The sequence below is a fragment of the Schistocerca piceifrons genome, chromosome 3 (assembly GCF_021461385.2).
Source record: "Schistocerca piceifrons isolate TAMUIC-IGC-003096 chromosome 3, iqSchPice1.1, whole genome shotgun sequence".
In the NCBI taxonomy this organism is placed as follows: Eukaryota; Metazoa; Arthropoda; class Insecta; order Orthoptera; family Acrididae; genus Schistocerca; species Schistocerca piceifrons.
Window position 1 is genome coordinate 740,872,849 of NC_060140.1, and position 16,161 is coordinate 740,889,009.

General features: G+C 38.5%; 1 protein-coding gene across 2 annotated transcripts in view; it reads right to left on the reverse strand.

The window, feature by feature from the left end:
* Positions 1-16,161, reverse strand: part of LOC124788028 (ankyrin repeat and BTB/POZ domain-containing protein 2) — a 644,871-nt gene that overhangs the window by 266,939 nt on the left and 361,771 nt on the right. For both annotated transcript variants that reach the window (XM_047255090.1, XM_047255089.1), the window contains one exon: positions 6,665-6,863. In XM_047255090.1, the coding sequence (XP_047111046.1) occupies positions 6,665-6,849 (185 nt within the window). In that variant the 5' untranslated portion in view covers positions 6,850-6,863. The remainder of the gene's footprint in view (positions 1-6,664; positions 6,864-16,161) is intronic.

A 16,161-nucleotide genomic window follows, 5' to 3' on the forward strand; every position in this document is an offset into this window, starting at 1 on the left:
GTTTTACTGAAAGAATATGTAGTGATAACCTGCAGGAAATACTGTAATCTTCTAAAACATTACACAGACACCATACTGAGGATCCACCATACTAGTTATCACACGCCTGTAACTGCTGTTAACATGTAATATCCTTCATTGAGTGAAATGTGTGGGAAATAAAATGTTAGGGTGCTAGCATTTGCTTAGTCCCAGTTCTACGTCAACAATGGCAGACTATCTTTACAAGAAATGCAGATAAATAATTTCCATTGCACACAAAAAATTCCAGAAACAAGACATGTTCTAGAAGACTTTGAGGAGCGCTTGTTGGATATCCTACATTTACACACATTTCAAAACTGCCTAAAGTCCATAAGAGAACAGTTTTCATATAGTATGAGTGCCAAAATGTTTCTAAGGGATGTAATGGTTCCACGTTTTCACACTGACATAGTGTATGACTCTTCCATATACGAAAATCAGTAATGTTTCACACATTTTAGCATCATATTCACTGAAAAGAACACAATTTAAGATGAGATGACATCTTCCAAAAGTCATACACATGAATATACCACCACTCTCCTACAAAAAATAACTGCCATTGACTGACTCACCCCTCCAATTTTAAGCTTTGTCTCTTTCTTACATATTTACCTCCCTTCTTTCCACTTTTTTCAGTTGAAATGTGATTACAGCTCGTGCTGAACTAACATTCATTATATGTGACATATAGTAAAAAATATAATTAACTCTAAAACAGTAGTTCAAAAATACCCACTACTACTAAGCTGTACAGCAAAAGATGTCTTTTCAAATAATTTACAATTTTTCAGATTCTATAATACCAACTACAAAATATGTAATCCACCACAATCAGGATTCAAAACTATGAACACTCACATGAAAGCTTCCATCTGGCATTAGTCTTAAAAAGTTACATCCTCATGCAGTAATCTTGCAAATCATGAAATAACAATTAATTGTTATGCCAGGCTGTAGATGCTCTCCTTAATTTCTTTGAATTTACAGTTTTTTTGTTGCTTATTTCTCAAAAACTTACCCAATGTCTGGTGAAATTTGACTGCTGACCACTGATTTATCTTCAGTAGCTGCAAGAGATTCTGACAGTTCTATGTTTTGTAGCTTCTCCATTAAATGATCAATATTTCTGTCATGAGAATCATTCACTATAATTCTGTCCCCAATTTCTATTCGATCAATGCTAGGTATTTTAAGTATGTTTTCATTTAAAAAATTACATTTGCACTCACAACTAAAGAAATTGTCACGTTTTGTTTCACAGTAAGTGATACTGCTTACACTAGCTGAATCCGTTTCTGAACTACTTTTCTCACTTCCACTATTTATGTTCAACTGTTCATAAGAAGTCTCTGGATTGTAAGAATAACCACCCTGTGATTCACAGTCTTGATTGATTTCACTTTCACAGTTTGCCATTGACACGCAACTAGTATTCTCACTGTCTGCATTGTAAGTTCCATTTATTAGTGGATTTTTAAAGTCTGTTGCAAAATTTCGTGTTCTATGATCGACATGACTGGAAGAAGACCAGCCTGAACACAAATGCCACATATTACTGCCCATATCTACCCCAAGCCTTTGTTGAAATTTTTTAGGTGTCCTTGACAGTTTCACTTTAGGTAAAAACTTCCTTTGGGGTTTTATAAAATAAAATGTTTTGTCCAAAATAGACGAAAATGAACTAGTTTGCCTGTCTCGATGGATAATATCCTTATGCTGTACGCCTTCTTCTGGTCGTCTAAGGATGAAATTACTATTTGACACTTGTGAATGCATAAAATCTCCATGAAGATAAAATCCATCGAGTTCCTTGCATAATACACACTGGCAATTATGATTACAAGACATCTCTGGTTAACAACAACAATCTCATTTTTGTAAAATGCTCCAGTTATACTTAAAAACAGATCTGAATCAAAATTTTCATTGCCACTCAAATGGTACATTCACTTCGCTATAACAGCAACTACAATTTCCTATAATAGTCACATTTAACATAAATCTTGAGAAAGCCAAATGTCGTTATTATTTCCTTCACATTATGAACCGAAAACTGAAAAACCATTTACACAAATTCCCAATCCATTAGCACCAGCAAGAGACTGACACTGTCACACCACACTGAGTGCACTGCACTGGCAACTGTTCCTGCCACTGAGCACTCAGGGCTCACTGCTGGCTGAAGTCAGAAGCAGGACTACTCAAGGTCTCAACTTCCTCCCATTGTGCAGCAGCTGGCTTCTCCCGGTGTGATGCCCTGGTTCCAGTTCTGCACTCACTCAAGGTTTCTCCTCAGACCCAGACCTTGGGGGCATTCAGGAAAGGAAGCCAGACCACTTATACTGCAATTACAGAGGAGGAAGTACACTTCCTTCTGAACAACACTTGCAGTGTTACATGCATCTGTGGGAAAAGTATCAAACCCTGTAATAAGCTAAGGAGTACATCTAGCACTGTAGTCAAAAATGGTTGTTAATTATTTGTCAAACACAGAGCACAGTTCAGAGTTTCAAAGATTAGCCATCCATTTAAATTGATTGAGTTTATCTCTCAGAGAAGTGCTTGTAAGTGGCAAGATAATATTGAATTTCTCAGTGCTCTTCATTTTTTGGCTTTGAACACAAACTCATAGAATTTTGTTTCTATTATTTTTTCTCCATCTGCATCTATGTTAATCACTAAAAAGAGTGTGGCAGAAGATACTATTATTCTATTATGTGTTGTATTTTCTCTCCTATTTCGATGAGGCATGAGATAAATTATAGCATTTGTGAGTGTATGCACAATGTTACTAGGTCACCACTCTCATTTTTAAATTAGCATTCTTCTGCATGAGTGTTCTGTAGTGGTCTGAATAATGTTTGTGCAACCCATCCTGAAAGTTGTTCTTTGATTTATCAACATAATTATTTGCAAGATGTTTTTCTTTGAGTGCCTGTCACTTGAGATTAATCTGTCATACATAGTCTTATAACCATGCCTGGATTGTTTTCTATTATCTGACTTTCTAGAATTTACCTTCCAGTATTGTCACTGTCTTTATTTACTTGATTCCATTATGTGTTACTTAATGTTTCTCTGTGATGTAACAAACTTGAAAGACAAGAAATATTTTGTATATTTCGTCTACGACTATTGTTGAACGCATAAGGCATATTTCCCAATAATCAACAATACAGCCGCATTTCACTGCATTAGTATTCATCTTTTCTTACCAAGCCTTTAATTACCACTTTACTTATTACATTATATATTCAGGTTCTTTCATGAGTACAAAAAAGTAAACTGTGTCTTTATCAGTTTTTCACCTTCTATTCAGACGTTTCCTACTATTTTGGGTAAGTTACAAATATTTAATATTATATTCTATCTGACCAAAAGTATCCAGACATTTATTAGTGAACATAATATAGCTTGTACCCACCCATCTTCATTATGATTGATTGAACTCTGTTGGGGACACTTCCAGTGGCACGTCTGAATGTCTGTAAAGGAACAGCATCCCATTCTTCTTCAAGAATCAATACAAGTAGTGATATTGGGCGTTGGGATCTGCAGTAAAATCAACATTCTAACTCAACCCATTGGATTGAGGACAGGACTCTAGGCAGGGTAACTTGTTTCAGGAATGTTACTAACCACCAACCACTGCCTCACAGATGCTACTTTACGATAGGGTGCACAGTCACACTGATACAAATAATCATTATCTTCAGACTATTTCTCTACCATACACAGAATTCAATGTTGTAAAATGTCTTGACATTCTTCCACATTTAGCATTTTCTTAAGTGCAATAAGGGCACCACACCTTAACCAGGAAATGCACCCTCATACTGTAACACCATTTTCTCCATGTTTCACAGATGGTACTGCACATGTTGGGAGGTAATGTTCTTCAGACATACACCAAACCCAAACACTTCCATCAGACTGCCACAGTGTATAGTGTGATTCATCACTCCAAAAAACTCTTTTCCAGTCATCCACCAACCAGTGGAATCACTCTTTACACCACCTCAAGCATCATGTAGCACCGAACACACAAACTTAGGCTTATGAAGAGCTGCTCAACCATTGTACCCTATTCTTTTTAATTCACTATGTAAAGTCACTGTACTGCATGGATGCTGGTAGCACTTTGAAACTCTCAGGTGTTTCCTTTGACTGGTTTCATGGATTTTTTATAAACGTCCTCCTCAGTACACAACAGTCCATATTTGTCAGTATGTCTGATCTTTGTTTAGCTGTGGTTGTTCTTTCACTTTTCCACTTCACAATTACATCACCAACAATTGACTTGGACAGTTTTGGGGAGGCTGTAGTGTCCCTGATGGATTTGTTATTCGGGTAAATGACCAGTCTATATTCAAAATCACTGAGATCTCGTAACTCACCCACTGTACTGATACTGGATCTCTATTGACAACGCAATACTCCCTGCCTCCTTTTACACTTGCAGGTCCACCTCTCATACCATCTAGTGGTCAATTTCATGCTGCATAGCAGTGTCTGGGTACTTTCATTCAGATAGTGTATATGTTCCCGGAGCTATACATAATTCTATAAATCCATTACTGCTATGCACAGACGTGTTTTAAACAGAATGTAAATTGAATGAAAATCCTAATTCAAAGTATAATAGTAAAAATTAATATGAAGGAAGGAAAAGGAGGTTTTAACATTCTGACAACGATGGTATTGTTAGAGGGAGGGGACAAATTACAGCAGGAGAGGGATAAGTAAGGAAACTGACTCTGTCGCTTTCAAAGGAACCACCCTAGTATATCCATTAATGGGAATTCAAAAGATTACATACTTTAGAAGGAACCACCCTAGCATATGTATTAAATGATTCATGGAAATCAAAATAAATTAAATCTGCATTGCTGGAGGGAAATTTGAATAACACTCCTCCCAATTGCAAACTGATATGAATCATGTATCTGAAAGAATACATGTTTTGTACGTAGCAACTGCTGAAACAGTGACTGACTGGTAATATGTGGCTAGTACACAAACAAAAAGGAGAAGAAGAATACAGAAGTTGAATCTCTAGCTTTCATAATCTTTTAAAACATTCCTTTTAGCGGAAGATAAACAGTAGAAAGTAAATGTTCAGTTTTGCAACATTTGATACCAAGTCCAAAGATCACATGCTGAAGATTTTTCGGATTTATAAACTTAATTCATTCATTTGTTGTGTTCTGTGGATCCCAACAGGGATATGAAATAAATCGATTATACAGTAACAAAAGACAAATATAACAGAGACTTACTCTGTATAGGCCTACTGTGTTAACAGTAAACCTCACTATCCCTCTTAAACACTATTCATAATTATGCCAGCTAAATTTAGTCCAATGAATGAGAAAGAGAGGTAATACTTTGAAAAAAAGCTTGTGTCTCCTTAGTTATACTAAATAGCTGTAGTTTATTTCCAATGGGTAGCTGAATATTTACTCGAATTTCAATGGTTGTGTTTATAGAAGCTAACAACAAATACTGACTTCTTTTAGAGTTCACAAAATCATCATTCAGCATGTAACATATCCAGTTTTGCATAGATCTGCTATAAGAGTGTTTTCATCCAACCTGTCACATGACACTAGGCACTTCTACTCATCTCAGCTGGTCATACTGCAGAGGAAAAGCTATGCCTTTCTCTTTTCATGTTGTGTTGGCAGATTCCCACAGAAACCAGAGCAGTGTGTTTCTCCTCCTAGTTCTCACAGCTAATCAGCTGCCTGACTGCTTCACATTTGCAAGTTAGTCCACTACACTTCTAACAGAGAAACTTGCCAAGTAAATCTCATAATGTCAACAATTGTTGCTCACTACCTGCATAAATAACAATACTACTTCACAAAAGTCATTTTCTCACATTACTTTAGGAAAATTATAATTCATCTAGGTCACAATGGCATACTGCAAATGAAGCTGATCTGTAAATTCTGCAAAGAGGTAAAACATAAATTACGTCTGAGGCTCACATTCAAATTTGCATGTCATTAGCTTATAACTTTATCTTATCTTTTCACACTGTCCAGGTAAGTGGAGATGTTTTATACTTGATATTCTGCCTCTGTGTTAAGTGTTGATTGTTTCTTAGAAGTACATCAGTGATCTGTTTTGGAACTGTGCAGACTAATACAGTTATAAAAAGTAAACTGTGTATAGTCCTTTTTTAGCATATTGTATCAAAAAGTGTCAGTGCATGTTTAACAAAAGTAAAATCTAGTAGTTATATTACAATAAAGAAAATAATGAAAATATAATTATTTTTAAATAATTATTTGCCAGAACTGTTCTCCTATATGACTCATTACAGTTTTACAAAAATTTTTGTTGCATGAGTTTATAGACTTAATACTACAAATATACAAAAAATTGAAAAAATTACTGTAATGATATTTGTAGCCAACCTGCTGTTCTAATGAGTTAGAAACTACATGAACCCCTTTCTTTTGGGTTTTAATATGAAACGCTGGATGAATTGATTGAAAGAAACTTATTTTTTCCTTGCTTCTTTTGTACTGCCATGATATCAATAGAAATGATGTTGAGATCTAAGCATCTTATGTTTCCTATCACTGTATTCTGTTTTAGCGACCTTTATACTGTAAATGTTACTCACCTTCTGGGCTTCGGCCTAACAATCTCATGACTGCCTTCGGTCATGCACAGTGGGCTGAGTGCACTGCGGTAGTGGTCGGCATCCCTAAATTCGGCAACTGGTTGGCTGTGTACTGGTTGAGAATGTGGACCAGAGGCTGCGGTGGGTCCTCCAGAGGAGCAGGGAGCCGACACAGGTGTGGACATGACTACTGCTCTGCCTGAAACATAGAATGCCCAGCATCAGGTTACAAGCTGTACTGCAAACTGACAAAGATATCATTAGTTGTCAGCAACCACCAAAGAAAGCTTAAGCATTATGAGTGCTTGTGCTGAACTGTGAAAGCTGGAAGTCTGAGATGATCAGAGGTGTTTATGACCTATTCATGGATATTAAGAATGCATAAACTTACATGACAGAACATTTGCTCCTTAATGATACTTACAGTTTTAAGGAATCAGTTTCAGATGAATGGCAGTTCAAATATTTTTTTGTGACTGTATAGTTGCAAACTTAATTGCCACATAGGCTTTGTACTTTACTCAAAGTGTCATTATGGAGTCCTGTACTAAGACTTTTTTTCCCTTAATTACTTACACCAATGAACCAGAAAACTGAGATGGTCAAGAATTTGGAAATGTGTTTAATACATTTCCTGTAGCTTTAAATTAACATATAATCTGGACTCTGGGAATATAAATTCCTTAAAACCTCATAACAGATGCAAAACATGATGAATAAGATTGTTAATGCATCATACTTTATTCACTTTGGTTACAGCAGCTAGTGATCAAAACAGCTAGTATTGCTGTTACACTGTACAAATTTCTTTTGGTTTGCATGTGTGGTACGTAATTCGTTATTCTGTGGCTGAAGGTACTTCATCAAACAATTGCGTACTGAAAACTACTGATGTTAATGCTTCAGAAAACTGCAGTGAATCGTTTATAACTATGCCTAACACCATTAGGTATCAAGAAAACAGAACACCTCTCAAATCTTTTTAGTTGGTAATAAAAACTAACTGAAAAACAAATACTTCCATGATTTGCTGCACATCTATTATATTCAAGCTCCAGCATCCAAGAAATCTGTGTGTGTGTGTGAAACAGGATAACTCTCAAATGTAAAAACCAGGGGTGTGAGCAATGTCAATTTTGATAGTTCCCGTATCCAGCAACAGATGGCAACACTTATCTCTAATCTTTTACATTTGGGGGTTTGCCCGTTTTTCTGCCCATGTCTCCATACGTGCTACCTACACACACACACACACTCACACACACACACACACACACCACATTACTCCGGAGAACGTATGGCCTTTCTACTGTATGTTTCAGAAACGTTTCTTTGATCGTATTAGGCGTAGCTCGACCCAAACATTTCTGCGGATTGTATGGCAAGGCGTTATGCAACCCACATCAACCCCTTGGCCCTCCAGCCAACGACCTTTGCAGCGCCGGTACGGACATAAACGCAGGAATTTTCAGGGACGTATGGACCGGTTCCGGAAGCCTGCTTCCTCGGGTCGTTTCCCGACACTGCTGCAAGGAAGTTCTTAATGAAACGACGTCCTTTCGCCCTGGTTTCGTCTTTGCACGCGCTGGGCACCCAACAACATGACACACTTGTTTCAGAATCTTGTCCAGAAATTTCCGTAAATAACATGCGAGAAACTGAACTTATTTAATATATTAAATGCACTTGCAATTAAAGTATTTACTCACCGCCGTCCGAGGCTTTGGCTGGTTCGCTGTCGCTAATGTAGTCGGTTGCATTCTATCAGCAATGGTTTACAGTCTGTCATTGATTTTCCTTAGTCTTTATTTGCAGTTTCTGGTCTTTTAAAACAGCACTTCTTTCCCAGTTTACGTCCAATCTACAGGCGTTCCGAGACACACACAATTTTTTTCGATATCTGTTTCGTTTTTTTTTACAAATTACTTAGGCTTATTTGATATTGCTACATGAAATCAGGAAAAACTCCAAACAGCTAAGATCGCTAGTAAATTCTTTATTTAAATAAAACCATTTATCTCAAAAAATGCTTTACTAGCTGTTTTGAGTTTTTCCTGAATCCATTATTCTACAGATCGCCCCCATTCTGGTAACGTCAGGAATATGTTATTGATATATATGTAAACGATTCAGCTGTCTTCGTTCTGTTAGTCACTCAGTCGTGACATGAGGCTTCTTGCTTCGCCTTTTTGGCCAATTTTTCCGGGGAAAATAAAAATATCTGCCAGCCGTTCTGTATAGAATATAATAATAATGTTTACGATTATTGCACGTAATTTTTGAAACAGTGAAAGTAAAAAAAAAAATTCCTTAACATAAGATTGTGCATATTTTCGAACGTTTGACGAGTCCTTCCGTCATAATTTCACTGTATTAAACAACCCAATTTTAAGTTTCAGAAATCGATACAAGGGTTTTAATTGCTAATTCTCTTCCATTCTGCTCTATTGGGCAATGTTACTGGGGCTGCCATACGTTCGGGTCTCCCCGGATTTGTCCCAATGTCCTGGGGGTGTACAACCGTCCGGGGTAAACTCAGACTTTTTCGTGTCCGGACAAATTCGTTCGATTCGAAATAAATAGATTGAATAAATCTTATTTAAAATTTAATTAATGAGGGCTGGCGGCCGCGGGGTTTAAGGCGCCATGTCACGGATTGCGCGGCCCCTCCCACCGGAGGTTCGAGTCCTCCCTCGGGCATGTGTGTGTGTGTTGTTCTTAGCGTAAGGTAGTTTAAGTAGTGTGTAAGTCTAGGGACAGAGGACCTAAGCAGTTTGGTCCCTTAGGAATTCACATACGTTTGAACATTTGAGGACTGGCGCATTGGTATTTCATTCGTTTTATATTAAAAAAAAAAAAACAGCGGCAAGCACGCTTAGACGCTCACCTACACACATGCCGGCCGAAGTGGCCGTGCGGTTCTAGGCACTTCAGTCCGGAACCGCGCATTGCTACGGTCGCAGGTTCGAATCCTGCCTCGGGCATGGATGTGTGTGATGTCCTTAGGTTGGTTAGGTTTAAGTAGTTCTAAGTTCTAGGGGACTGATGACCTCAGATGTTAAGTCCCATAGTGCTGAGAGCCATTTGAACCTCTCCTATACACGTATACTATGTTTACATGCAGTCCCAAAACCGGATTTCTTAAACCGATGTACCAATACCGCTTCTGGTTGGTCGTGCAAACAGCTCAAAAGCGATAATGGAAATCCGTTACTAGCTGACGGTTTTCCACTTCCACAATCCATTTTCGCTCCCGTGTAAACGCACAACCGTTTTTGAAACGTGCTTGGGCTCTCAGGTTACGCTTGGGCTGTCAGGTTACATCTTGTTTTCAAAATATTCGCCCAATACGGACGGGATGACTCATTGGGCAATGAAGGAGAAGCAGGAAATTAAGACTGCACACGAAGCCGTCTACGTCTATTAATGTAGTGACGAGATATAGCAATTGTGCTGACTGAATCAGAAACTGGGACAGTGACGGTCACAGAAAAACCTCAAGGCGGGGGAGGGGGGGGGGGGGGCGCTATAAGCCCAGCTAGCACTCAAGCTTATTTCAAGGTGGATATTGAGTTTAGGTTCAGTTGAAAATTCAAGATTGAAAAATCAACCTGTTACACAGCTTATTTCAAGGTGGATATCGAGTTTAGGTTCAGTTGAAAATTCAAGATTGAAAAATCAACCTGTTACACGGTTTACATCAAACTGTAAAAATTTAGCTTGAATTAAAATAATTTTCGCAAGCTTGAAATAAACTGTAATTTCTCTGGGAGGCTGTACAGCAGATGCGTGCGCAGCATAGCTTCCATAGACGTCCACAGGAAGCGCCTCAAGCGTTTATAACCCTTGCAGCTGCACTGACTCTGCTAGGTTTACGGCCATTTTATTTTTGTGACGTGCATTAATGATTGTTGACTGTTGTGAAGTTTGTTTTATACTGGAAAATAGTTCGGAAAGTGTGTGGCGTCCCCTGCCTTACTGCTACACCGGGTCTGAAGAAGATATATCGTGTATTACAGGTACGCTGGTGCATTTTTCTCATATTACAAATGTTAAATATTATTACGTAACCTAAATATCATATTCTTTTACGTAGAAAAATTGAACCTGGATGAAAGTGAAATGGATTACCAGCTAAGAAAACATATTACAAGTTGTTCAGCAAAAAGGTCATTTTAAACTAGCTCTCTAGTACGTGGCACTAATAAATTAAAACTTAATGTTATTTTACGTTTTTAAAATCTCGCCTTTTTATATATATCGCCCTATTACATTTGTTTACTTGTAAATACTCGCGTGTGTCACACCATGAATGAATAATCGTGAAGTGTGAAAAGTTTCTTTGCTAATACAAATAGTAATGACATGGTGAACGGGAAAAGTGCATCAAGAACCAGTCACTACATAGGTGTCAGTATTTTTTATTTACGTAGCTTTGACTGGTCTTCAGTTGCTCTTAATTTTGTTGTTCCCTAGCTGAAATAATACTGCAAGGCCTACTGGTACTTCTTACTTTTATTGTTATTTGTAATGTGGCTGAAATCTAATAAAAGGCAATATTAAAATATGACAAGGAGAACATTTTTTGTTCTTTTACATTTCAGTTCCACTGAACTGGTAATTTCTTAAATTCATTTCGATTTCATCTTTTATTTCATTTTGATTCAGTTTTACTCACCAAAATATAATTGTGGATAGAATAAACCGTCTACATTTTTCTAAACGGTAGTTTCCTTATAAGCTTACAGTATGAGGTGTATATGATTTCAAGTAATTGTTTATTTATAATTCAGATTAAATGGCCCTGAAACTGTTAGAAATAGTGATGTGTGGCTTCTTCATGAAGTCATCGCCAAATTACCCAAATGTCATCTTTACTTTCAAAATTTCAAACAAAAAGTTATTTCAAATTACTTTAAAAACCCTTTGGAATGAAGTCACCAGAAGCAGCTGCTTACTCAGTGACGTTTATACTAGTTAATGATTCTTACTACATCAGTGAGTTTGAAGTTATTTTGCTAATCTGGGGCATAAATTATATTTAGGTTGATCAGTTTCAACTTTTTACATTTTTTATGTTTAAGTATGGCTAACATTTTCTTTTACCTGTTACAGGATCATTGTACCAGCAGAAGTCAGCGATATTTGATCCTGCTCTGGTCTGTGTGCTGGGGCCGGAGGGGCTTCAGAATAATTAAAATTTAAAATAAAACAATTTTAAACACTTTGAAAATAAAAATTTTTAAACGTACATGTCTTGATAATTTTTTTTCACACCATTTCCATTCGGATATTTATTTAATTAATTAGGTTTAATAAATTCAGATTAATAATTATATAGCTTAAAACAAGCTGTAAATACCAGGCTGTATTCCACGTGTGTAGATACAGCTGGAGCCAAACTTGATAAGTCAAGCTTGAAATATAGCTTGAACTCTGCCAACTTTGATGTTTGTTTCAAGCTTGAATTCAACTAACAGGCTTGAATATTCCAGCTTTGATCAAGCTTATATACTTGAACTTTACATCTGGAAACAAGTTTGAAACCAGCTTATTGTGCTATCTGGGAGATATCTTGAGCTACCTTTATTTTTATCGTAATAAAAAATAATCAGTCACATGCGAAGTTAAAGAAAGTTTCATTTAAACTAATTATACACTTATACAAGACAATGTCATATTACGAAGTAAAAAAGTTACAATTGTGGTACTCTTCCTTAAATGATGAATTCTATGCGCATATGCTTCCTGGCACAACGGTTAATTACATCGTCAATTGGACATTCAATGTCAGGGTAAGTGTTCAACAGAGCTAAGCCACAAAGTCGATCCCTATGTGCCAGACAGAAACGTATAAAATACAATGACGCGGTCGCGCATGCTACATAGAGAAGTACAACTACTCGATAACTCGTTCCAGTCGAGTCGACTGACGAAAGAAACGAGCGAATGCGATCGGCCACGCAAGGCGCGCCCCCTATATGTATCCGCCACTGAACTGGAACAGCTGTTTACCAGACGCCCTATTTAACTGGGCTAGCAAATACGCTTCAAACCTTGACATGTAAACACGTCAGCGATAAACGCTTCCGAAACTCGGTTTTTGCCTTTCGAAAGTTGTGTTGCAAGTAAACGCAGTGATATTTTCCATACTTGTTTACTGAGAACAATGAGAAGCCACCGACAATCGACGCCAACATGCACCGCGCTGCCTCACGGCGCGATCGTCGACAGGCTCTATGTGCTCATAAAAGTACTCCGATTTCACCCAATGTGCGACGTTTTCGAAAACTTCGTCCGATCGATTTAAGTTCAAATTTGTGTGAAATCTTGGGACTTAACTGCGAAGGTCATCAAAAATGGTTCAAATGGCTCTGAGCACTATGGGACTTAACTTCTGATGTCATCAGTCCCTAGAACTAAGAACTACTTAAACCTAACTAACCTAAGGACATCACACACACCCATGCCCGAGGCAGGATTCGAACCTGCGGCCGTAGTGGCCGCGCAGTTCCAGACTGTAGCGCCTAGAGCCGCCCGGCCACCCCGGCCGGCGAAGGTCATCAGTCCCTAAGCTTACACACTACTTAACCTAAATTATCCTAAGGACAAACACCCACGCCCGAGGGAGGACTCGAAACTCCGCCGGGACCAGCTGCACAGTCCATGACTGCAGCGCATTAGACCGCTCGGGTAATCCCGCGCGGCTGGATTTAAGTGCTGAGAGGCCTAAATATTACGAACTTATTCCAAAATACTGTCAAAAGAAGTGGCTTACTTTACATTTTAACGAGCAGCCCCTAAAAATTGTTTGTAGATATACCCTTGTACTATATTTTTGTTATAAATGATGATACCCCTAAGCGAAACAATCGGACATTCAAAATATCTCTGCCAGATCACCTGGATTTGATAGTAATAGTAGTAGTAATAGCAGTAGTTTTCGACTCCGTTGAAAATGACACAGCCAATTTTGCTCACCGTCCTAGTCATTTACAGTGGATACCAGATTATCCAACCCTCACTAACCAGGACTATTTCTTTTTTAATCGGCAACGATAATTATTAAATCTAAATAAATTTAGCCAACCGTCGTACACGGATCCTGGCATAGTGTCACTTAAAACACTGACACTGAGCAGTACAGTACCATATCGTCCCCATTTGTTGCGAGAGTAAAACGATGCCAAAGAGAACCATGGGCAAAAAGATCGAAAAACGTTGTTGCTAAATGTGGTGTCGGAATGTCCACGGCGAGATATTTGTGAGCCCGTGGATGCAGTCTGCACGAAGAAAAGGGAAACTCGTGAAATTTTAACATTGTGCAGCCCTGTCAGCAACTGTGATAACTGAACATGTAACACGTCAGCCTCAGTTGAAAATAGAAACCAATCTTTACCCAGATTTCAGCCAAAATGATATGGCCTTCTTCAGAAGCCAGTGACACTAAACTATTGCATGCCAAAGTTTGTGTTGCGTGTTCCGGCGCAGTTCTCGCGGCCTATCGACCTCGTCCGCGCAGTGGGGCCTGCTGTTTCTCATCAGCCCAAGTAATGTAGATTTATGACTGGTTACTACGGTCTACAGTTTTATACTTGACATGGACAAACTTTGGCATGCAATAGTTTAGTGTCACTGGCTTCTGAAGAAGGCCAAATTATTTTGGCTGAAACCTGGGTAAAGATTGGTTTCTATTTGCAACTGAGGCTGACGTGTTATGTGTTCAAGGAAACTGGTGAATATGTCGACGCACACTATTTCTTTGATGCGTTTGCAAACATTCCAGAATGCTCAGTTATAGGTGTTAGTGACGCAAATGACTAGCTGTAAAATGACAGTGTATAATTTCTAATAACAAGGGAGTTGGTGTTTGTTCGATTGCACACAATGGCGATAGGTTAGCGGATGATGCTGGTGCTCAATAGGAAGACGCTATGTCTCTAGTTTTCTCTTTGTCATTTCACTGAACACCGAGTGTATGTCCCTCCATTACCAGTGGATCCCCAAAAGCTAGCCGGCCGGTGTGGTCGAGTGGTTCTAGGCGCTTCAGTCTAGAACCGCGCGACCGCTACGGTCGCAGGTTCGAATCCTGCCTCGGGCATGGATGTGTGTGATGTCCTTAGGTTAGTTAGGTTTAGTTAAGTTCTAGGGGACTGATGACCTCAGATGTTAAGTCCCATAGTACTCAGAGCCAGTTTGAATCCAAAAGCTAAGAGGTTGAATTATTGTCGCAGCTGCAGAAGTGACTCCAGATATGCTGAGCAGAAGTGTGACAAGAAATTGACTACACATGGGACGGTTGCTGTGTGACCAATGTCAGTCACATTCAGTCAAAGTTAAAGCGAACGTATAGGATGAAAAAATTTTGCTATAAAACGACACCCCTACAGCCTGTATACGCCTTCTTAATAAAATTCTGTATGTGGGTACGACGAACGGAAAAACTGGTAGAAGCCGACCTCGGGGAAGATCAGTTTGGATTCCGTAGAAATGTTGGAACACGTAAGGCAGTACTGACGCTACGACTTATCTTAGAAGATAGATTAAGGAAAGGCAAACCTAAGTTTCTAGCATTTGTAGACTTAGAGAAAGCTTTTGACAATGTTGTCTGGAATACTCTCTTTCAAATTCTGAAGGTGGCAGGGGTAAAATACAGGGAGCGAAAGGCTATTTACAATTTGTACAGAAACCAGATGGCAGTTATAACAGTCGAGGGACATGAAAGGGAAGCAGTGATTGGGAAGGGAGTTAAACAGGGTTGTAGCCTCTCCCCGAAGCTATTCAATCTGTATATTGAGCAAGCAGTAAAGGAAACAAAAGAAAAGTTCGGAGTAGGTATTAAAATCCATGGAGAAGAAATAAAAACTTTAAGGTTCGCCGATGACATTGTAATTCTGTCAGCAACAGCAAAGGACTTGGAAGAGCAGTTGAACGGAATGGACAGTGTCTTGAAAGGAGGATATAAGACGAACATCAACAAAAGCAAAACAAGGATAATGGAATATAGTCGAATTAAGTCGGGTGATGCTGAGGGAATTAGATTAGGAAATGAGACATTTAAAGTGATAAAGGAGTTTTGCTATTTGGGGAGCAAAATAACTTATGATGTTCGAAGTAGAGAGGATATAAAATGTAGACTGGCAATGGCAAGGAAAGCGTTTCTGAAGAAGAGAAATTTGTTAACATCGAGTATTGATTTAAGTGTCAGGAAGTCGTTTCTGAAAGCATTTGTATGGAGTGTAGCCATATATCGAAGTGAAACATGGACGATAAATAGTTTAGACAAGAAGAGAATAGAAGCTTTCGAAATGTGGTGTTACAGAAGAATGCTGAAGATTATATGGGTAGATCGCATAACTAATGAGGAGGTATTGAACAGAATTGGGGAGGAGTTTGTGGCACAACTTGACTAGAAGAAGGGATCGGTTGGTAGGACATGTTCTGAGGCATCAAGGGATCACCAATTTAGTACTGGAGGGCAGTGTGGAGGGTAAAAT